General features: G+C 36.1%; 1 protein-coding gene across 2 annotated transcripts in view; it reads right to left on the reverse strand.

Annotated features, from left to right (window-relative positions):
* Positions 1 to 25,611, reverse strand: part of CRPPA (CDP-L-ribitol pyrophosphorylase A) — a 108,691-nt gene that overhangs the window by 23,968 nt on the left and 59,112 nt on the right. For both annotated transcript variants that reach the window (XM_059485919.1, XM_059485910.1), the window contains exons 7-9: positions 24,774 to 24,863; positions 23,889 to 23,981; positions 19,737 to 19,865 (exon numbers count right to left, since the gene is read on the reverse strand). In XM_059485919.1, the coding sequence (XP_059341902.1) occupies positions 19,737 to 19,865; positions 23,889 to 23,981; positions 24,774 to 24,863 (312 nt within the window). The remainder of the gene's footprint in view (positions 1 to 19,736; positions 19,866 to 23,888; positions 23,982 to 24,773; positions 24,864 to 25,611) is intronic.

Consider the following 25,611-nt stretch of genomic DNA (forward strand, 5'->3'; position numbering starts at 1 on the left):
CACACAGTACCTTCACTATCTGCACTGTCTTCCTCATAACCAAGCACAATCCTGAATATCCACGAGGCAGCTCGGGTCTGTGTAGTCTGCTCATCTCACTGTAAAAGCACATGAACAGCACTTAAAAGGAACCACCAGCTCCACTTAGGATCATGCTGCTCTTGCAGTATGATTCAGATTACCACACATACCCAGTGGAGAGTGTTTAGTGAACTTTGGGATATGTCAGGAAGAATTTCTGGTAATCAGTATTTGAGAAATACTACCTGCTTGGGGCAGCCTGCTCAGAATATTCTCATCTGATGAGGGACATGAACAAAATAACATCTGGAAGTCTTTTATATCCCCCACCCCTGTTTAAAAAAAAAGCTATTGTCTGAGTTGATGATTCACGGTTATAACTTTTCTAGTAACTGTCAACTTTCTCATGCCAATTATTTAAATATCAAAATTATATATTTGCCTGAGGCAATAAAAAGCAATAAAATAAGAGCTGGCAGTTTTACTTACATTATAAAAATCTTGATTCAAAGAGTTCATCCAATTAGTAAAATTAGAAATTGCATTGTGTACCTTTTAGCTAAAGTGTTTAATGCTGTTTTCATTTAGATTGTATTTGTGTTTGAGTCCAATAACAGCGAGTGAGAGTGACAGGGATCCATTTTGTGGATCCTGCCATCTGGCACAGGTTCCCCTGGAAGAGTCACAGAACATCTGTTTAAGCACCAGTTGCACCAGACAACTTGTGTGAGGGGCACGGAGGGTAGAAGGTCAATCAGATGGGTGTCTCACTGGGCTGGAAGAGGTCTCCTCCCAAGCAGAGCCTCTATACTAGCTGCATCCAGGCTTTTTGGGTTTCACTTGAGCCAAACACCCATTCCAGACCACTTCTGCTCCATACCAGTAGCCAAAAACATAGGAGCTGAGTGGAAACTTCTGGACAGAGGTGGGAAAATAGGGGAAATGAAAATAATTTAGAGTAAATAATAAAAGTAACAGGTAATTCTGTTGCTGAAAGGAGTAAGGGACAGGGACTATTAGATTATAAAAAGGATGCTGCTGCAGGTGAGAGGAGAAGAGAATTTCCTGTACCAAAAAATGAAAGGAGAAGGGACGATTGCCTGGCAAGATGGAAAGGCAAGCAGCTGTTGTAGGGAGAGGAGAGTTGATGCTACTTTCCAGTGCAGGAGGGACAGGAAACTGAATCTCAGGTCAATATTTTAACCCAAAGAATGCAGGAAAAGAGTACCTTCTGGAGTTTCCTAAATTCAGCTGTCTTCACCAGGTAGAGCAGCACAGTAAGAGCAGACCAATGCAATGATGCTGCTGAGGACCTTGTAATTAAGCAATACACATTTTGCAGATTTTTACTTCAGTCTAGTTCAAATCTGAGGTCTAGATCAGGTGTTTTCACTCCAGCAATTCCAAGGATAGTTATGTCACAAATCTTTGGTTTCCAAAGAGCAGATATATCAGGTGGATACTCAGAGAAGCACTTCATCATCCTTTTGTCTGTCAGACATGGTAACACCAGGTGGCAGAAGCAATGGCATGAATCTCCTTTATAAGCCTCATATATGGAGTCAGTCCTTTCTTTTCATCTTTGTTTCCACTTCGAGTCTTCCTGTCTTTTGTTACACTGCCACCATAAAGCCATCAGGAGTTCCCTCCTTTTCCTACTCTTCCATCTGTAGTAGACACTCTGTGACAATACCCCAGATGAACAGAATTCATGGAGCCACTTGAGTCTGAGGAGAGAACGTTTTCTAGGAGTCTCTAGCACCACTGCTGCTTTGACTCTAGTCTGGTACCAGCTGGATGAGACTGCATCACCCTGCGACATGGATAAAGCACACAGCATATGCAGAACTTCAAGATGCAGAGGCTTACAGTCAAAGCCTTCTGCTACGAGTTGGCATTGTGATTTCACCATGCTCATAATAAATTTCAGGTGTCTATAATTTTTTCAGTTACAGTAGGCAAAGATATAATCAAGACTGCCGGGGGCGTTTTTCAAGCTGTATTTTTTGAAAGTGTGTACATAACTCTGTATGGAGAACATCTTTCCTCACATGAAGCAGTATGATATGATCAAGTCTTGAACCTAGAGATGTTCACATTACTCATGAAAACTCCAGTGGAACTGGTACTGGAAGGACAGTGACCACTGACAGGGATGTCAACAGCAAAGACTATGAGGTTTTATTGTTCTACAGCATGAGCAGAATATTTCAGTAGTATATTCCACATGGAGCAATAAATCTAGTATGATTCCACAGAGGTTCCTTTTGTTATACTAGTGTTACAACTTCACAAAAAACAAACAAAAAAATGAGGAAAAACATTGTAAACATACTTAATATTTGTCAGCTATGCTAAGATACTACAACACTAGTACCAGAGGGTTACTTTGGGGAGATCCACCTGGGGCTCTTCCTTCTATACTGCTCAAGTACTGACACAGCCTGAAAACATTTCTAATCTGACAACCTAAAGCAGCAATGCATAACAAAAAGGCTTCTCCAAAGCTTGTTCTGATGAATCACAGTATAAACCCAGAATTTTACAGTTAAAACGTCCAGAAAATATCTAAAAGTCTTATGGGAGAAGTTTCTTATTCTTGCAAGTCTTAGCAAATCTGTGTGTTTATTTTGGGGGTTAAATTTTGCAATTCCAAAGGAATAAAGGGCCCTACCATTGCTTTATGTCACTTTTATAATCTTACTTTAAAATGCTATCATCACTAATACTAAACTTTCCATTGTCTTTTATTGGAAAAAAAAAAGCTCCCAATATTACCAGTTAGATTGTGCCTGGGCCAGTCTGAACCTCGCTGCTGGGCCAAAGGCAGGAACTGCGGTGTACCACCCCAGAGATACCTTGGCTTGCTGGAGATCGCAGCTGGGCACTGAGCAAGTCCAGGCTTGTTGGAACCCCGTTACCTCAAGAGGAATAGCTTCAGGTGATGGTGAAGAGAAAAAGGAGAGGATTCTGCTGGAAGGTTTAATGTCCAGAGGTTTATTCCATGGTTACAGAGGTCTGAACGTGAGGACCTGCTCCAACAGAACACCGACCGCATGGTCTGATCACCTTTTTAAGCTCAGGGACAGGGAGAGGGGAGGTACAGGTGTGCCACCAACCAGGTGAGAGGGGCAGGGTCTCAGGGGAAGATGACACCCAGACAGGCCAATGACCCCCGGGCCTGAGTGGCATCCTTTGAACTTGACCAACCACACGAGGCCTTGCTGGAATGCTAAGTCTGAGTGACAGGACTCACTCAGCATGGGGGCAAGGGGGAAGGGATAGACATATAGGGACACCTGGGAAAGTGACCTGGAAGGCCAAAATGGGACATTACAGCACACCACAACAGTCTTTCAAAGTGAAAGTTTTACTTTGCTAATGTTAATTTTTATAGCATCATCAACCAGTCTTCTATAACAGTGGGGTTTGGGGTTTTTTTCAATAGGATATACCAGCATCACTGCATAACTCAGTTGATTGATACTGAAATTATTTTTCCCTCAGCATCTCAGACAATAATTGGGTCTCTACTGAACATCTTCATCAGTCATTAAGGAAAGCTTTTTAACATGCATATGCAGGGAAATATGATGAGTAGTCTGGCACAATTATTTTCATAATTGAGTAGCTGTTATGAATTCCATTTTTGTAAACAGAAGCATAAAATGAGGGAATGTCCACAACTTTCCTGTTCAAACTCTTGCTCCCGAGCTATCCACATGAAATTGAAAAACTGAAGTACCATTACTGTGTCAACACGGACCATAACACTAACAAAATCCTGCTTCTCACAACCAGACATGCAGACAAACCCTCCATTCTCCTAGAACTCACAGGTTCCAGGCTTCTACCCAGCTTACTTTAAATTCAGCTTCCTTGAATATAATTAACCAAACCCCACATTGTTTATAAACATATATAAATACTAGAATGAGGTATCAAAATAAATTCTGAAATACTGCATAATTAATTTGCATGCCACTTTTTTTTAAATGAATGTTTTTCTTAAACACCATAATTGTGGAATATCAAAGCAATGGAATAAATCAAAATCTTACAAGGTAAAAAACAGGCAAAACAAAACAGAAACCAAACCCCCATTATTCAGCCTTAAAGCTCAGAGTGAGGTAGAATATTTTCTCTATTCCAAGCTTATGATGGAGAATTCCTCACCACTTTTTCTTTCTCTCAAATCTGATCCTGTATGTTCATTCCTCCCAGATCTTCTTACAAAGGATGACAGAGACTAAGATCTGTATCTCCAGATCTGGCCAGACACAGCATTCCCTAGAATGTGTTCCCCCACACAGAGCATAGCATCCGTGGTCGTGTCATCAATCACAGATGCAGAGAAATGAATATAAATGTGCTTATTTCTAAACCTGATAGCTTGTTCATACTTGAAAAGAGATAAATCACTCCACAAGTATCTCATAAATAATGTTCACTTACAATGAAAGCATTAATAACTGCAATAGTATGTATGAAGAGCTATGCAGAAGGCTATTCACCTATCACAGGGTGTGGAAAGAAAAAACTAATAGCATGAACAGTTCAAAAACTCTGAGACACAATAGACTTAAAAGACATAAAATGCTGTGGGGAGGAAAATGTGGAGTCACACAAGAAACTTGTGAAGTAAAGCTGTGAATCCGTACGCATTCCACTCCTCCGCAGATACTGGCCTGGGGCTACTATACGTCTGGAAGAGGGTGTCTGTGTGGAGATTTATGAATTAACTGCACCTCATGTCCAAAAACTGCTATTCATCATCACATGGTGTTTTCAACAAGGGCAGTTGAGCTAAAATGCTTCAGCTGAAGCCACTAAGTATTTGCTAACTTGATGCTGATGTCAATTCCAGGGTGGAGAAAAGCACAGAAATTAAGGATCATGGTAGGCAAATTTCACAGGAATTTTACAGAGAACCCTATTCTCTGACTTTTACAACTCCTTTCTGCTACTTGAATTTTTACTACAGCTCACTCTTCCTCTTAGCTTACACTAAAAACATTGCATCCTAGTTTCTTTTCTACCGAAAGATGCTGATAAACTCCAGCAAGTGAGAAAGATGGAATAGCAAGAACATGATCTGTATCACTGATACTTTCATTTATATCTGACTGATCAAGCAAAAAAGAACAGTTTTGTAGTTACTCCCACTTTAGCCTTCTCTATGCCATGCTGAACAGATACTGTTCATCAACACAATAGCATGCCATGTTTCAGTGTAGGGTGCATTTGTAACTCCTGGTAGGCCTTGAGTGTTCCTGCATGGATGAGCATGTTTAGGAATGTCTTGGTTTAAAATAAACATTAGAAACTTGAGTAATAAATATATAATTATCATCTGGATAAAGATGCCTAAAATCCTACTGCCTCTGACTATAATTACAGTAATAAAAGTATTGCTGACTGATGAAGAAATGTACTATTTATGCTGCAGGGATTGCAAATCAACACTTTTTTATACTGGGTTAAGAATCCAGTCTGCATTATAAAATCTCATTGGTATATAAAATAATTACTCATTGGTATATAAAATAACTCACCTCTGGACTGCAGTGATTAAATCTTCTGGCTTTCTCCTCCTGTAATATCTTTTTACTATAATGTATATTATTGCCATGATAATAAACTCATCAATTCAAGACAATACTTGGTCTTTACTGGATAAAACATGTTTATGTAAAATGTATGCTCATTGTCCTAAATCACATCTTCAAGATATCTTTCATATGTAGTAAAATATTGTCTCAGTAGATTAGAGCAAATATTTCCAAACATGCCTACAAAGCACAACCCTCAGAAACCTCTTATCTTATTTTAATATCATATCTTTAATCTTATTTTGCTCACTATATCCCTGGAGTGAATATTAAAAAGAAGACCTATTTTACAGTTGCCAAGTGGGGATACATCATCTGAACTGCAAATTTAAATTTAAATGCTTTAGATCTTCTAGAAAGATTAAAAACATGAGTGATATTTTCATCTATATTTATGAAGTATGTATTGATAGAGTTTCCAAATTCCGGCAGTAGGAGTGGAAGAGCCTTCCCTCATTCAGAGATGATGCGGCTATTGCAATGCTTTTCCTGTTCTCAATGGAAGAGTTATGGACCATGTTCTACATTCAATGAGCCAGCTTATAATTAATTTTACATTAGATGCCTTTTTGAGAAAATAGCGAGGAAATAAACAGTTCACTGTATCAGTTTTCAATTGTAAAATACAAAGATTAACACAAGTCAGAACTCAAATAATTAAGGAGTTTCTGTGCAGACTATTTCAGGATATTTTTGCATAAAGCATTTTAATAGCATATGATTATTCACTTTTCAATCCACAAGACACATTGGGAACAGCACTAACAAGTGTGGCAAACTACCAAGACTGGTAAAATGATCATGGACTCCACTGTCTACTCCACCCATGCCATAAAAAGCCAAGTTCATTGCTGTTGCCCAATTCCCAGTCTTTTTTATTCCTTTCTCCTGCAACATTCCCTCCTGTCTTGCCTTTTTTCTCCCCCCTGCCATAAGGGAGGTGTCTCTTTACCCCTTATTCTCTCTTCTTGACACCAGGTGCCCAAGCTGAGGGTGGTTATGAACACATGAAAACCCTATTGCAACTAAAACATATTGTACACTACCACCAAATAGGAGCAATGAGCTGCAGTGTATTCCCTGGGGGAAAAAAATGGGGAAAAAATGCCAAAGCCTCTGTGGGGTCTGTTCAAAGTCTTTGTGGAGAGGGCAGCCACAAAGAAAGCTGAAACCCATGGACAATAATCCATGACGAATACAGAGGAACGTCTGCAAATTTCACAGCTGTAGCTTCCACTAGCATCAACAGTGTATGTACAAGAGAGAAGGGTTATAGAGCTGAATCACTTGGCTAAATCTGGATTAATCATCAAATCATATAATATCCTCAGCTGGAAGAGTCTGACAAGGTTCATTGAGTCCAAATCACAAGACAACCCCCAAAATTACATCATGTGCCTGAAAGCATTGTCTCACAAGAAAACAGTAAAAATTGTTCCTAATATTATGTTGGCTCTCCCTACCAGGATGCAGCTTACCTTCTTCAGCAAAGAAAAGTGGGAAATAAGAATTCAAAATTAAATTTAATTCATTTACTGTAGATTCCAATCCCACCTGGGCTCATTGTTCTGATTGGACAGTCTCCAGTAGCAGGAACTCTAACAAGGATCTCTGTGAATGGACAGAAGCTAGGACACTATAGTGGCTGTACAGAAGGAGGAGTTCATCAGATACATAAGAAAGCATGCCTAATGCATATAGAGCCAAGACACTGCTCACTTTTCACAGAACACAATGTTAGGACAGGCACAAGTATTTTTAAGTAAGTGAACAGATCACACTGCACAGAGTAAATCCACCTTCATCTACTAAGAAAACTATACAAATAAGAACATTCCTTTCTCAATTTTGAGAACCACCTCTATGCACAGCCAAGAAAGTTTTTCCTAATGTCACCAAAAAAGCATTCTATTTTTAAGTGGAAAGCTTCTGTTAAATTTTACATTCATCTTGTTTTTACCTTGATTACCAAATAAAGTCAAGTCCTACAGATAACGTGAATTTAGAGTAAACACAATTTATAAAGATATCAAGTTACAGTGCTTACTAAAGCTTGTAGAAATAATAAACATGCTGCTATGAATGATAACATCACAGGAACAAAAAGAGCCATTGGACTAGTAGCATTGAAGTGTACTAGCTTAACCCAATACCAAAGTACACAATCATAGGATCACAGCATGGTTTGGGTGGGAGGCACCTCTAAAGGTCATCTAATCCAACCCCCCTGCAATGAGTCTTCAACTAGATCAGATTGCTCAGAGCCCTGTCCAACCTGACTGTGAATGATTCCAGGTTCTGGGCAACCTGTGCCAAAATTTTATCACTCTCAGTGAAAAAACTTCTCTATTTAATCTAAAAAACTCTCATTCAGTTAAAAACCAATAAAGTTTCTAGTGCTTCTTTGCAGTAACATCACTTTTGCCTGTACACTTGAATGTGTGTATTCTTTGGATGAAAAACATCAATGAGGAGACACAGTTGCTACATTATCAGGATACAGAGGGCTTTTTCTGCAAAACACTTGACCTAGGATTAAAATGAAACTTGTTGCTGCACTTCTGTATGGAAACAATGTTAAGAGCCATGTGCAAATGTTCCATTTCAAACTAAACTGATGCTATCTCAAATGATTTAGCATTGTTTTAGGCTAGACACTGAATATTATTCTGATTTTGGCATAATTTGGTGCAAGCTTATGCTATAAATTAGCACTCTAAGGTCCTCTGACCAATGTTCCCATCCCAAGTGAATCTGATCCTTCACATCCTTAATTATATTGGCAAGTACTCTCTTAAACACAGCTGTACTGCTTCTAGCAAAATGGAATATTGATACAGAATCTTTGGGGGGAAAAAAAGCCAAAGCCAACCCTTGGTAGTTTCATCAGTGCTTCACAGTTTTTAAGAACTTTTTATTTTAAAACAAGTTTCCCACTCTCTTTTGCTGTAAAGAAAAAGCTATCTTAGCTCTGCCCCTTTGTAGCACTTTAGTTTGTGGTGGTCTTAGTTTGTGGATTTGAGGCAAGAGTGAACATTATTTTCAAAAGGCAACATGAAGAAAAATCCTGACTTACAAAAAAAAGAAGTATGTTACTCTGATTTGAGCAGCTGCTTTTCAATAATAACCCTGAACATTTCTATATGTCTCTGTGTTCAAAAGGATGCTGCTCATGTTCCCCTTAATCAAGAATATGGAGGTGGTAATTAGGCATAGAGCCAGTGAGTCTCCAAGCAGTTTGTCTTAATGCTATAATATCAATTAGTACAAAATATGCCCTTTTCAAACAGAAGGAGAGAATGGCCTAATTCATACTATAAAGAATTAGAAAAGGAAAAATATACAGAGTTAATTATGTAACAATGTTTGCCAAGCAATGAATAGCTGAAATAGATGGGTATACAAGACAAACACATGTTTCAGATGAGATTTATCAAGTCACATAGGCAAGATTGATAAAGTTACTAAAACCAATACAGAAGGAAGGCAAAGACAACAATGTTTCCTTAAAGGAACAATCTTGCATGTAGAGCGAAGGGGTTGGATGATGATTTTTTTCTGTCACCTAATTCCTATTTTTCTATGCGTGAAGAAAAAGCAACATTATTAGCCACTCATTTTGTTCAGCACTGACATTGAAATCCATCTCTTTTAGAAGCATACTTGTCTCAAGCTCTTAGAGACGTGGCTACAAGCAGTTGCTGGCACATGAAACCACAGTGGCCCTTCCACTAGAAATGCAAACCCTGTTAACAACAAAAGCCGCAGTGCAGCTGACAGAACTGCGATCCTCCCTTTGCTATCGCTGTGACTGACACGCAACCTGTCTAGGAAAACTTTCAGTGGCTGTTTTCTTACACCACTAAATTTCATCCCCACTCTCACTCTTGGGATAAACTATTTCAGCAAAGAGATTATATTAACTGTTTAGGAGAGAAAGAGGTTTTTTTCAATTCATGCCTGAAAAAAGTGGGGTGGCATGACATGCCATTAAGAGTTATAGTACATTAATCAACAAAATCTTACATGAACTGGACGTAGGTGCATGGTTAGCCCTTATTTAGTAACAGCTAACTACTTAAGATTTGGTTTGGAGTAAACTTTAGGAAGTGGAATTTTGACAAACAAACATGCTTAATGGAACTTCAGAGTGCAGTAAATAACCCCAAAACATTTTGAACCTCTATAAACAAAGCAGATTAATCTTCTCTCCAAAAGATTTAGAAACAGTACATGCAGAGAATATATAGTTCCATAAAAAAATAACTCTTCACTTCAGAGGAAAAGGCACATGCTTTCCCCTTTTGACATGATCAATATTTTGGTTTATGAACTCAAGAGCTTGTAAACGTAGTTATGCCATAGTTCTGTGGAAGAATCTCTGTGCCTTGAACATGGCAAGCATAGAGCACACTTGGATGACAAAAATCAAAAGCTGAACTATGGAACTGGTATCTGACCTAGTTGAAGGAAAGTTCTGAACCCATTTTATTTCATTTTGAATAATGAAAGACCTCACAGGAAAAACATTTATAATTGCACAGTTCTGGGAGCAAGTGACCATAGAAGTTGCTGTGTAGTGAGCCTTACAAAGCATACTTCATTATCCTGCTGCTGTTTAAGTAGAAATCACACGTTATCTCCATCTTTCATATCATTTGCTACAATTTTGCCTACAAAATTCAACACCTGGTCTACTCAATTTAAGCACAGAACACTGGAATTAAATAAAGAAGGGAAAAACACTTGAGCTCATAGCTGCATAAGAATGGAAAGACTGAGTCAAGGAAAAAATGGAAGGCAGGGGTTCTGCCAAAAATGTGCATTCATGTTGCTGCCAGTACCACACAGGTTGAATAAAACTCAAACGTAAACAATCCCCTTTTTTAAAAGATGCTGCTGGGTAGAAACTTCAAAGAGCAAAACAGTTATAAATCAAGACAATTTATATAAGTACATTGCAAAGCAATGGGCCATGATGCTCAATAGAAAATGTGACATCTGACCTGGTGAGAAAGTATACTGTAATGCTTGGAATATGGTTAAAATATTAGTTTTGAGGATAAATAAAAATTGGCTTAGGAAAGCAGCTCCTCAAAGAATACTTTAAAATCAAATTTAATGAGTTCAGACTGAAAATGCTGGAAAATCTATAATGTAGACATTATCCACTTTTATTCAATCCAAGTATTCAGCTGGAAAATAACTTCCAGGATATACTTCACAACAAAATTCAGATGAAAATCACTACCCAGTGGAGGCTTCCTATGATCTTTCTCTGATTTCTGTTAAGCCTCAATCCACACATTTCCACGTCTTAAGAGAACAGTTTCATCTAACTTCAAACACTCGGCATCTCACAGTCTTGAGATATGAACATATTTTCATATTCAGATGTTCCAAAACATATTTAGATGAAAGCCAGCTGAAATGTTTAGAAACTTAACATTGGTGAGATGAAGATGCCACGAGATTTGCTCCTGTTACCTTTGAATGTTAAAATAAATAGCCCTCAGCAACCACAAGCCAGCACCAGAATGCACTGTGATTGTTCTGGCCTTATCTCTAATTAAGAGAAGCACCAGGTTCCTAGTGGTGTGCATCATCTCTAGTTTAAAAATTGCCTTAGCAGGCACAAAAGCTTGGTAATAATTTCCAATTTAAAACAAGAAAATTCTGAAAATATACAGGAACTACAGAATAGAAATCTGTAACTCTGTACCAGAAAATTTAACAAACAATTAAATACTCAATAGTAATAGCAGGGAGCAATTTAAGATTATGAGAAAGTCAACATGCTTTTGTTTTTAAGTTTGAATGTGCATTCTCACTGTATTTCTTCAAAGGAGTGGGTGACAGTTGATTGAATTTAATGGGATTTCCAAAACTTTCAACAAAATTCCTCCCCAAAGGTTTTGAAGAAAACTAAGGTTACAAGACATAAGACAGAAGACCTGCCAGGGATAAATCCTTGCTCAAAAGACTAAGTAGAGCAGGTAGGAGAAAATGCTTAGTCCTCAGAACAGAACCCACATAGTTCAGGTGGGATTTGTTATAGGATCTAGGTTGTTCAACACATTCATAAAAAAAAGTGGAAAAAATAGTAAGTAATTGTATGAGTTTGCTTATGATATGAAGTCCATTAGGGTAGTGGCTGACTGGCATGGAATGCAGGAAGCTCATTATGAACTGAGTAACTAGACAATAAAATGATAAATGAAGTTGAAAGTAAGTGATTGTAAAACAAATCATCTCTATTTCAAATTCTAAATTATGAGATCCCAGCATACAGTAGCAAGCTCCTGTGCTTAGGGCACTACTTTGCAAAGAACCATCTCTTTCTTTGTTTTCCAATCTATGTTGCTGCTCACTAGGGGACACACTGGAGGCTAAAAGTTTGCACAGATCTCAGAAGACAAGAGCATGGAGCAGAAACCCATCAGGGCTAATACTTCCACAGAAAACCTCTCTGGCTCAGGAAATACTTAGGAATTACTGAGTGTAAGGAGAAAGTTTAGGGATGTCATATATCCTTGCCCTGGTCTGATTCTCTCCTAGGGATTTCCTTACAGCTACTGTTGGACACAAGACAATGACCTAGAGAAAGTTCTGATCTGGTCCATTATGGCCATCTTTGATGCTGACATTTTGCAGCATAATAAATGCCACTGCAGCAAAACCCAAATCTGGGATGTATCAGGACAGATACTTCCACAGACAACGGGTGACAAAGCTGAAAAAGGTCCAAGGGCACAAAGCAGCTACTAGGACAGACCAGGTATCACTGGGATCTGAAGGCTGTGCATGCTGGGGCATTTTTCATTCTTGACATTATTGGGCCTTTGCCATGTGTTATATCACATTTTTAAATACTTCAGCACTTGGTGTGATGCATAATGGATGACTTTCACTGAACAATTGGACACAAACAACAAATAAGACTTGAGGTTTAGTGTCAAATACATACAGAACCCCCAACCACCGATCTTCCAGCCCTTCCAAAGAAATACCCCAAAGTTAGCCTGAGGCTGGATTACTTGACTCCTGCTAACATATAGCAGTAGAGGATGAAAGAGGAAATTAATACTCCCAATATAGATTTGATGGTTACTGTTTCTGCTGCAAAAATTTTAGGAATTACCACACTATAAGAGCCTGAAGATCTGTTACAACTACTAAAATGTACAGCTTGAAGAGAATTTTTGTGTTTAAATGGCTAAAGAACTTCCTAAGTTTTCCTGGTCCAATATAGTGATGAAAATTGCTACAACCTTTACATACTTTCACTATAAAACTAAACTTTGCTTTGAAACTGGAAAAAGTTATCTGAAGAATTTCAGCCATATTTTTAATTGAAAAAGTGCACTCAAAATACAAAACTCATTAGGAAACCAACACAACAGCAAGCTGTTAACATTTTCAAAATGCCTCTTAAGCACACAGAACAATTTTAGAAAGCTTCTTTGTTACTGTTGTTTCATGTAATCAGAGCTAAGCTAGGAAAAAACCAGAAGTATTCTGTACTATCAGTATTTTAGTCACCCACTAAATGATGCCTCTGGGAGACAGCATGGAAGCCAAGTGAGAAGATTCATTTTTGATGTCTAACTTAGACAGTAAAAGAGTACAAACACCACTTTAAGTGGAGAATTGCAGCACTAACAACTCAAAAGTGCAACTGCCCTTAAACAGATGTAATGGTCTTCAGAGGTTTCTGTCAGGCAGGCTAGCAATGGAAAGAAAAGTTGAAAGGCATTTGTTTGCAAACAAAATTTTGTGTCAAAGTCCTTTCATCTTAAATGTTTATGTTTCCATTAAGAGATAAGAGGTCAACATCAAAGTTTAATAAGAAATAAAAATCAGAATAACTCATACTATCAGATTTGAAGATGAAACTCAGATTTGATGCTCATAGTATTTGTTTTTGCAAATGGTTCCAATTCAATGTTTATTTCCTATTACAATAATGTATCCAGAATAATTTAAACTAACATACTTTTCAAGTTCCTATATTGTATATCACATATTTTCCTTTTCACTTGAGAATCTGGTAGTTCACCTCAAATCCACTTGTTCCCCAAAATTCTTCATACTAAGGAGCTATTTTTAGAGGAATATGTATTATACAATTAAAATGTCCACAAAAGAAACAACTGGCAACCTTTATTGAATAACACTGTCAGAATGGCTGAACTGAGGTAAAAGAGCAAGGATGTTTAAAGGGCAATATATGAAGTCACGACTTTTAGGATATGCCTACATGCCTTAATCACTTTGACTGACAAGTTGATGGAAGAACTCTGATTTCTCCAATTAGAAGTTCAATAGCTGAAGCAAGTCTAAAAAGGTCATGTGTAAAAGGCATAAAATATTAACCTCATAGTTTTCTGTGCAGCTTGTTAAACTCCCAGAACTTGTAATAGCAGACAAATTGAGCAACTTTCTGACCTTTCTGTGATAAAAACCTACAGTTATTTAATGAAAGCCCTAAAGGTTACCAATTATTTTTCTTAAAAGCCCATCTTCCTCAGACTGGGAATTTGGTACTGCACTGAGAAATTAGTTTGAGGAAATATTCATTTGAGTGCTTTTAGAAGAGTTGCAAATCTGGAGGAAATCTGCTGGTTTGTTACCTGTTTTGGCTAGAAGAGGAGGAAGACTTGAGGGGAAACAAGAGAACAACAGAGAAAGGTGTCAAGAGAAAAAAGCAAGGAAATAAAAGAGCACATATGCATGCATTCAAGGTAGACACACCAAAACTCTGAAATAAAAGAATAGCAATCCCAATTTTTTGATCAATATTATCCAGTATCAAGCTTCAGGATATCTACTAAAATGAGCAGCCAAGCAGCTGTGCTTCCCAAATTGTCATGCACCAGAGTGTTGCAAGCAAAGTGAGGTTACAAAGTTCTGCGTTTATGACCTTTCCTGACTCAAAGCCCAAAACTTCAAAAGCATTTTGTAAAATTTGACCTAATACATTTCTTAATTGACTAATGTTCCAGAGACATGTCCTTTTTTTAATTTCTTGACATCCTGTGAATGGTACAAAAGAGATACAAAAGTCCAGCTTGATCAAATAGATTTCAGTTCAAAATACAAAGCTATGTTTGTAAATCTTTCTCATCATGTCAGTTTAACTTATTGCAAAATACGCATCCATGACTGATTGCAGATAGTACTAATAATTAAGAATAAAAATGTGTAAAGCCTCCATAAATATCAGTTTCTGGTTTTACTGGTGAATGACTGCCTATGAGTTTGTATTGAGAAAGCTACAGATTCTGATTTTTATGAGCCTATCCATATAGAAAGGTTCAGACTCATTTGGTTTTCTTTTTTGTCCTAAACTCCATGGAAACAAGACCACTCTGACTCATCACATAATTTGCACAATTTTCCTTGGTGAAAGAGTGAATAGTCCATAGGATCACAAAATTTAAAAGTTCAACTTCTACCTCTTGAAAATACTAAACAGTAATTACTTGGCCTTAAGGATTTCTAGGAATAAATGTAAGTAAATAAATGCATTACAATCTATTACATCATTGCAGCTGAAATTTTAAAAAATGTCATTTTTGCTGTCTCCAGGCAGCATCCCAATCATTTTAATCAGATTGCAATCATTTGACCAATTCTATGCTGATTATTAAGGAATTAAGAAGCATGCAGGGGTCATGTACAGCAGAACCTATTTGTTTTTAATGAGTTTCCAAAATTTTATTTTGTGATTTTGCTTCATTTGCCCTCCAGGCTCATTATCTCACTACTGGTTGCCAAACCAACTTCTAGTTTGTGGATTATCCCATTGAGGGGTGTGTTCCCTCTTTTGAGAAACACTGCCTTAATGTTTACCCATAATACTATTTTAAGGGATCTTTGATGAAAAAGAAATCATAAATGTTTACCTTTGGGGTTTACCAAGACAGACATAAAACACTTCTAGCACACTAAGTATTTCTTGAGCCATCAACCACACTGCAGACGAGCCTCTTGTCTTCAAAAAATCTTTAAGGCTACAGTAAGTGCTCAGTATGTTTGCATAAGAAAACACCCACAGTTCAGGTTCCTTTCAGTTTCAAGCAGCTTCATACCAATTATTCTATTGCATCATTTGTCTCTTTTTAGTGTAGGTACTGTGATTTTTCTGGCTGTCAGTGAATAGTTCCTTTATCTTAACCAAACAGAAGTTTCAGAGGCAGAAGTACTTGGGCCCAATGTACCCTAGGCAAGGCCCAGCATATATTTGCTGCTCTGACACAACATTCTGTCAGTGCTTCTCTGAAGTAGGATTATTTTGAATTCACACAGTTCTATAACCAAGATATATTAATGTTACTTTCTTATTTTAAAGCTTTCTGTGGTTTACTATGTCCATCCAAATGTGCTTTATTTTGGATTATTACTGTTCCTTTTTAATCCCTCCAAACAGTAACAGTCTTTATTGAAACTTACAGGCTAAGATTTTATTTCTGTAAACATTACAAGCTGTTGAATTTGAACTCCCATGCTAGGAAATGCTTTTACTTGTCTCTTTTTATTATTTTATTGATCATTTTTGTAATTCAGTCATAAGACTATTATTACTATGGATATTTTTAAAGGGAGAAGAGCAGTAAATAAAGAAAATAGGGGGTTTTTTTAAACATTACTGTCATATTCAAGCATAACCCCATTAACTACCTAGCACATGTTTAAAGATAATAATATATGTGTGTGTGTGTGTGTGTGTGTGTGTGTGTGTGTGAGAGATCAAGGCCCAATTTCAGTATAATTCCATTGTTCAGAACATAGAACAACAACATGCAGCTGAGGTATCCTCCTAAATCTTGTGCCTCCAATGATAGAAATTAATAGTTTTAATATATATCCATCCCTGCATGGATGCAATGGTTTGACATTCGCTTTCATATTCTTTGGGGTTTTAGCAGTTCTTAAGTCTCCTTCTAAGTATGACATTATTTACTAATCATTTGGCATCTTTTTATAGGTTTTCATCCTAATATTCAGAATTTGCTTTCTCCATTACATCCTTCTTGATATGATTATTAAAACAAAGATTCTTATTCTAATATATAATACCATGCCAGTCATTGCTATTTTCAATGTGAACTTCTTATTAAATTAAGGAATTGGAATTTTACTAACATTTTCATCAACCCTTGCCAGTAATATCATCCATTAAAAAATGGACCTTTCTCCCTATTTTTATTTCACATTACTTATCAGCTATTTCCTTCAAATTATCTGAAAAATGGTCAAAAACAAATTCCCTAAGTTCAGACTCAGATACTGAATACTCTTTGGCCCTTTGCATTTTGAATGTGTAAACCACTTCTAGCATTGCAGAACTGTTTTAGAAAAGAAAAAAGAAAAAACATAAATGGAAATTAAATTAACTGTATTTTTAGCATGCAAACTAGAGATTTTATGAAGTGGATCTGTATATCAATATCAGTAATGTGGTATTCTATGCATGATGTTTATAAGACAAATAACTATTTGTGTACCATGCACTTGTTATAGGCAAATGAAAGGTTAAAGGCAGGTCATTTATACAGCACATTAAAGCCTTTTCCTCTCATTCTCCTGATTAGTTTCTTGGTATATCAAATAATCATAAAAGTACTTCACATCTTTTTCTACATACCAAACAAACACTGCTTTTAAGAAGTGAAAGTAAAGGCTCATACTTTTTCTTAGGGCTTCACAGCTCCTTCGATACCATCAAAACTGAATTCCATGATTCTACAAGCATTTAATTTCCACTTCCAAAACATAAAAAAGCTATATTTTCAAAATGTATTTATTTCAACAAACTTGCTTTTCTAATGCAAAATCCAAAAGACTGCCCCCATTTTCTTTTATATCAACATATCCTTACACCCACTTAATCAAATAACCCTATGAAACATAACATAATTTCACCTGAACATTACCATGGCCTTGTCTCAATAAATTCCCCTTTTTTTAAATTGGGAAATGTGTACCTATCAGCTGTGTATGTCTGGTAGTGATGATATAAACCTGTCAGCTAGAGGAAAGCTCCATGAAGTAACCTGTCATCACTCTTTTCCTGAAATAAACTACAGCTTTCTGGGACTTCTAGAATGCATCTAGTGACAGAAGTTATTACAATAATAGGGTATCCTGAATTAGCACAGGTGCTTTTTTGTGTTTCTACTTCTTCTGGACTCCTCATCATGCCTATATGAATGATGGAACTCATGTACAGGTTCATCTATTAATGGCTTGTACTAGAAGTAAAATATCTTGGTGACTGAAATCATGAAATTATGCTTTGGACTTCAAAGGCAAAAAAAAAAAAAAAAAAGAAACTATTTTAAAAATGTTTTTTCATGTAAAAATTTGCTTTTGTTCACAGTCTCTCAGTCCCACCCAGACCAGCAATTAATTTGGGGCTATGTAATTTCTAGATTCATACATCAAATCTTTCCATAGGCCTTTACCTAGAAACAATAATGTTCTATATAGATCTGCAGCCAAAAGTAAACTTGATACACATATCACATATATACAAATGATGTGTACAACCTATTCTTTTGTTATTGATCAAAGTAGACAGCAGGAACTCAAGACTATATTCCTATTCCTGTCTCTGTGAGCAGGGACATGTTTTAAAGCCATTATAAAACAAGACAGTTAGAAATAGTTTACTTACTTTTTGAAGTGTTTTACTCTATATAAGACTTTCTCCATGCTAATAAGTGATGATTCTCCCTACAATGATCTTACATAATGATTCTAGCTTTTATTTTCAAAGAATGGAGGCAGCAGTCTGCTGCAATTCTCTTACCACCACAGATCAAGAATTCCCATTCAGATCTCAACTGCTCTTATATGTGCCCATTAATATTAAAATGTCTTGTTGCCATGCACATCAAAATCCACTGAAGATTATAGATTTTTCTGTCTTCCAGTCAGGTTTACTAACTGTTGCTATCCACATGTGTCTATTTGATTCACTTGAATATAAAATCACATACACACAATGAAGTCAAAAAGGCAAAAACTGCAGCTAGACCACAGCAATATCTGAAGCGTTCCTTTTTACCATGATAAGGAGACTCTTAGAGCTATATTTCAATAGTTATTCAAATTATTTTTATCAAAAGAAGCCAGAATTCAGCCTGAAAAAATGGGATTTGATAGCAGCAGAAAGAAAACTGATCAGTTGTATGTCCACTGGTGTTTTACAAACAAGAGATGAACTAATGTCATATAATAGCAATGTTCATATTGTGTTGGCATTAAAAGTCTATACAAACATAAACTGATAGGTATTGATACTCACAGCTCTTAATAAAGCAACAGAATTTGATGGGAAAAATCAAGTGCTTGGTATACCAGAAAAATATTTAAAATTAAAGCCACATTTAGTCAATTATATATAAACCCAAAGATATAATTTTAAAAAAAGCAGTTAAGATTACATTTATTCTTCTTTATTAAAATTTCTAGTTTGCTTCTTCCTTCAAACTTCAGTTTGCTGAGTTAAAAAGCTGAAAAATTTTATCTGCACTGGAGGCAAGGCAGCCCACTCTTCTGGTTGACAGAACATGTTTCCCAGGCAAATGGTTTATTTTTAAATAGCTTTTGTGAGTACAAAGTATGTTGGAGTGCAAACTCTTTTTGCCTCCAGCTGAGGCAATTTGCTACAATTACAGACACTGTTTCAACACCTATACACCATGCCCTTCCTGTCACCTGAGTACCAAACTCATTTTGATGAGGGACATAAAACACTGCAGAACCACTGACTGAATGTGTTTCACTATTTTTCTCTTTTTCTAATGTTGAGAAAAAGCAATTTCCTAAGCAGAAAAGCAAAAAGGGTCCTGATGTTTTCATGCATTTCTAAAAAGTGTTTATCATTTATTCCTCTCTAATCAAAAAGCTTACATTTTTGTTCATAACTACAGGCTTGTCTGAATTTTGAACAAGAACAGGCAAGAATCTTCCAAAAAAATCCTTTTCGTGTCATTTTTATTTCCCTTTGATTTTATTTTAAATGAAGATTCTATCATTAATCATATAAACTGCAAAAGAAGATAATTTGCACACAGAAAGATAATTACATACCTTATATTGGATAAGGAGACCATAAATTAAAATATTTTTCTTTTTAGTTTCTCTTGCAAATTTCTTGATTGTAGTTAGGTCTTCCATCCCAATACTGAAAGAATTATTTTCTGGAATATCCAAGTGCACCTGCAAAAGAACAGATGAGGAAAAAACAAAATCCACTTTTTCCATAGTGTGCCAGTTTAGACTGATGGCTTTTAGTATCTGATTTTTATGTGTTAAGCACACATAAAAATACAGACTAAAAAAGGCTTTTCTTAGCTTCTATTTACTACTGAATTCCACTGCTTATACATTTAGGGACATGAAAACTATTTTTTTCAAAGCAGAAGAAACCAATATGCCAGAACATGTCATGCATCTTAAAAATATTCAATTAAATTTGAAAACAAACAACATTCTTTTATAAGCTCTAGATTAACTTTCAGAGGAGTGTTTTTGCTTGGGTTTTTTACTATCAGAGGACTATAGAATACACGTGTCTTTCGTAAGTATCTTGAAGGTTTTCAAGACAAAACTAAATTCTTTAAAGTTTAATTGGAAATGTACGATCCTTTCAGTATAGCAAATTAGTTGCTTTTATTGGGTTAATTTCAAGATAACACTTCAAGTTTAAAAAGCAGAAACTACCTCAAAAGAAGCCTGAGCCCTTGGGCAGGGAAAGGCAGGTCTCATTTCCATCAAGGATGCTGCACAAACATGGCAGATCTTACCGGACCTGAACTGAGTTTAAGAAGTGTTTGGACAACACTCTGAGGCACAAGGTGTGATTCTTGAGGTGTCCTGTGCAGGGCCAAGAGCTGGACTCAATCATCATTGTGGGTCCTTTCCAACTCAGAATATTCTGTGCTTCTGTAACTGGTATTTCAGGGAGGTACCAACTAGCTCAATCCTTTCCCAAGTCTTACATATACCACGTTTTAATCAGCTTCCCTCCAAAACTTCTATTAGCTGTAGAAATCAAAATTAAGTATGATGATTTGTACATATAAGGTTTCAATGTCCATTAATAGCAGAAATACCTTTACTCCTAAAAGGAAAATTGTTTCAAGTTCTATTTGTACTTTGTGTTCCATTTACACTGACAGAAAATAGGTCCCCACTCATTTTCCCTTGGAGCACTTTTTAAAAAAAGCTGTTTATTTCCTAAATGCATACTTACCAGAAGCAAAGCTATTGTCTTCTACTACACAAGCAGAGATTAATTTTCACACACACTCATTATTTCGTTATTTTCTACCCAAAACAAGGCTAAGTAAGTACTACTCATTTACAGCTATTTACAAGAAATTATTAAACCTATTATTTTGAAAGAACTTAATCTAGCTCTTCTTTACTATTAACCTCTTTAACAGCTTTGAAAAGAGATTTTTCTCAAACTAACTTTGGTACTGAAATGCAAATAATTGCAACTACAGAGCTGAAGTACTAACATTCCTTTCTTTCTAACCCTAAGCAAAGCAACAACATAAAAATCAAATCCATTCATACCCTTTACAAACATGAAAATGTATTGCTCAAAAAAAGCAATGTCAGTTTAAGAATATGATTTGTCAGGTTACAGCATAATTGAAGATACTGCCTTGATGCAAACAAATAATTGCCTCAAATTTACCTCTGTGATGCCTATTTCTCCTGCAACATTTATCTTCCCTTTTGTCCAGATAGAGTGATCCCATTGCTGCTTCAGCTTACAAATGCCATGAAACAATCCAGTCAGGCACCAGGATAATGGATAGACTTTGAATCTGGGGCAACTGATAGGTGGGAACATGAAAAAAGTCATCGTGTCCAGTGCAAGCTCATCTTTTTATTGGATCAATGCTCACTGGGCTGGTTAAACAGAGAGTCTGGCACAATAATAACACCTGTCATTTCTACAACTAAAGAAGATGACTATTGGAAGGGAAAAATCCCCTTTTTTCCTTAATTATCATATTATTATGAAGAAATTGCTTTTTGTCATAAAATCAAAGAATAGACAAGAAATTTCCAATTACCCAAATACAATTGCATTAGACTGTTCCTAGTTATGAGTTTGGAATAGAAGCAGTTAGTTGCTCTCCCCATTTATTCTTTCAAGAGTTTTACTTTTGAGAGTAAAAAAACATGTTTCCCTTATAGCTGGTACCTAAGACCTATGCATTTAAATGTCAATATACTGCTTAAAATTCTGATTCACATTTGTCAGAGAACTATTAATATGTCCTTTTACATTGAAAGAAAGTGTACTACAGGATTTTTTATGAACAATTATTTCAGTTATTATGTTAAAAAGGTATATATACAGGAAAGAATAAAGTTGATGAAAATCCCACTCATGAGCCTTAGAGAAGAGGACACCCAACACTGAATTTAAATTAAGACTGCTGAAGGAAGTTTCTGTCTACCATAACATCTGTAATGAGTTTTAGAGCTCAGAAGTTTAAAGGACTTCAATACTTTCCAGTGATTAATAGGAGACAATGATTTGTTAAGCTAATTCTTGGCACTCTAAACATACCTACAAGATCTCTTCTTATTCCCTTCTGGTATTTCTAAAAGATAGTGTGGTACATCCACCAGATGCCCAAGTGCAATTAGGCAACATAATTTTAAGAAGTGTATTTCTATCAGTGTTTTAAATATTCACAACTGTTTCCACCTAGTTATGAGATTTTCTTCCAATGTCTAGTTCTTAGAAATTTCAAGTACTTGTCAGAAACAACTGATGCATGTGGAGTATACTAAAGGGATTAAATTTATTATTTTCTCCTACACCTATTTTAAAAGGAGTCTACCTAAATAATTCATGCATGCTTCAGGCTGTTCAGGCAAATATATTTTCATTAAAAATGGTTCTGGGTTCTACAATGACTTCAAGACCTAGTATCTCAGGGGCAAAACCCGAGTTTCATGGGGAGATAGTGTAAGAATTACTTGCATTCCTATTTCTTAGGAGATACTAAGACCAGAATATTTATAGCTTCAAGTATTAAACTATTTTCACATTCCCAGCATCACACTCAAAAAAGTATTTAATTGAAAGTCCAGACTGGAAAGTGCTATCAGTTGGGCAAAATAAGTATGCTTTTGACACCTTAGCATTAGCTAGTTGATAAATAATTCCAACTTTATCTTCACACTCAAAATACAACAAAGACAGAAATGGTTTTGTATATTCTTGCTAAAAGACTAATGAAAACTAATGGAGTGCAAAAAAGACTATTTTGCACATCCAGTGGCTTTGCAAATGACCAACAGAATTGGAGATATGTAATTGCTCTGATTATGAAAGGCAGAAGTAATTTATCTTTGATGATTCAGTAAAATAAGGTTATACCCTGAAGTTTCCCAGAAACAGGGTCAAGAAAATAAGATGGTCTAGAAACAAAATGCTAAATATTGATATTCATAGAATCACAGCAACTCACTCCAAGAGAACAGCATACAATAGGTGAGGCTATAATAGGTATGATAGATTAGGCTCTACAGAAGGATCTGGACAGGCTGGATCCATGGGCTGAGGCCAAGGCTAGGAGGTTTGAGAGCGCAAAGTGCCAGGTCCTGAACTTGGGTCACAACAACCACACCCAGCACCACGGGCTGGCAGAGGGGCTGGAAAGGTGCCCAGTGGAAAGGGACCTGGGGGTGCTGGTTGGCAGTGGCTGAGCAGGAGCCAGCGTGGGCTCAGGGGGCCAAGAAGGCCAAGGCATCCTGGCCTGTACGAAAAACACTGCAGCCATCAGGACCACACACACATAGCAAAAAAGAAAGCCACTTAATTCTGTTCCAACTGAGTATCCAAGCACAGCACAAGCTTTGCAGCATCCCCACAGAGACAGAGTACAACAGCAAGGCAGGAGTTAAGAGTTCAGTACAACCAGCCAGCCACAATAAGCCTTTCCAGAAATATATAACTAATAAACTGTAATTTGCTAGTGTCAGTTTGTTTTCTGACAGCATGCAGTACATTTATTGAAGTGAAAATGAGTTTCTTTGGAGACCAATTTACAGTTTGATTTTACAATTTTATTCTGAGTTAGCAGCAGTGCAAATCTAGTGTAATTTTAAAATTATTTATATTACATATTACTTATATTTATATTAAATAACACTTTAAAAGAATTAATGAGATGCTTTCTACAGTAACTTACAGGAGTTACCTACCAAAATAAGGACAACTGGATATAAGAGAGGAATATTTGATTTTTCCAACACATCTACTAGTTCCTGGGTTTCTTGAGTGGCCCACCTTTTATCCTAAATAAAAAGAAATGTTTAGAATTACTGAAAACAACATTTATTTCATAAAAATGGAATTTGAAGAACCGTTATTTACCAAAAGAATATACATCACTTTTTTACTTTTGGGGTGGGAGGGGGATGGGGTTTGGTTGATTAGCTTATTGTTTTTAATATGTTTTTAATATATACTTTTATGATATTTTCTGGTAAAGTTAGATATTTGAAAAATAATGAGATTAATAATATTAATAACCCTTCATATATATATATATATATATATATATATATATATATATATATATATATATATATAACCAAACAAAAAAGATTAAGGGTCTTGATTGGTCTCAGATATGGTTCATCTAAAATCAACCTGTTCCCATACATGGACCCAAATACAGATCACATGGCATGCACATGTGCAGAATGGGAAACACTAATTTAGACACAGTAGTAATGAATGCACAGTTAGGTGACTTCACATATCACAGGCCTCTCCTTATAATAACTCACTTTGATACAATAGTTATGAGAGGAAATTTTAAACTACTTCAGATTTTATCCCTCTTGTTCAAGAATTCACATCTGGTTAACAACACAGTGACAGAAGTGTGGAACCAGAGGAGAATGGACAGACCAGTATCTCAAAGGTCGAGTTTAGTGCACATTAGAAACACCAAATATCAGAATGAACACAGCACATGATGACAAAAATAACAAACAACTTATTACTCAAATATTTAATTATTATTTACCATTACTAGTAAGTTTAAGTGTAAAATAAAAGCACGCATCCTCACTACTTACATTTACACAAACAAAATTGTAGCACTGTCCTGAAATGATGTTTTGTAGACAGCTATCATTTTTGCTTAGAGACATTGAAATAGCTTCAACCTGATTAGACAGAAAAAGAAAAAAGTAAAAAATTCTAATTCATCATTAACTATCTGCTAAAGCTTCCACCACTGTAGCAGAAGTTGTTCATTTAAATGATTTTAAAATGGCAGTTATTACTTCCACTACAAAAACAAATTTGCTCAAAATTTTGGAGCACTCAACAGTGAAGCAAGGAGCCCAACATTTTTTGAAGTATGCTGCCCAGGGTAGGCATTCCAGAAACAGCCCTGGAAGCATCAGACATGAGTGCTGCTGCCTGGGTTCGGATGTTCAACTGTTTCGAGGGATGAAAACACTGTCCATAAAATGATCTAACTATTTTAGACCTCTAATTCTGAGAAAACCTCTACAATACTCAGATATATATATTTTGTCTTCATGAAGTTAAAAATAAAATAAGTATGCAAGAAAGACCAGGTGCACTGGTATTCCAGGATTATGCCCAGAACAAGAGTACAATACTCATCTAGAGTTTCTCCTTGAAATAATTACCTCAACAAATATTTTAAAATACTTTCTTAGGCACAGACATATGTATTTTGCAAACTTTAACACAAGCTAAATAATCTTATCTTATCTCTGTTAAAATATAAAATAGATTCTACTACCTTATCAGCTTTGATATTGCCTTAAGTACAACAGTAAACCAGGTAGCAGAGGGTGAATCTGTTCCCTAAGAGAAGATAACACTTTGAAGCAAATAAAAAATCTTGAAATTCAGGAGAAAAAAAACCTTCATATTACT

The sequence above is a fragment of the Ammospiza nelsoni genome, chromosome 1 (assembly GCF_027579445.1).
Source record: "Ammospiza nelsoni isolate bAmmNel1 chromosome 1, bAmmNel1.pri, whole genome shotgun sequence".
Lineage (NCBI taxonomy): Eukaryota > Metazoa > Chordata > Aves > Passeriformes > Passerellidae > Ammospiza > Ammospiza nelsoni.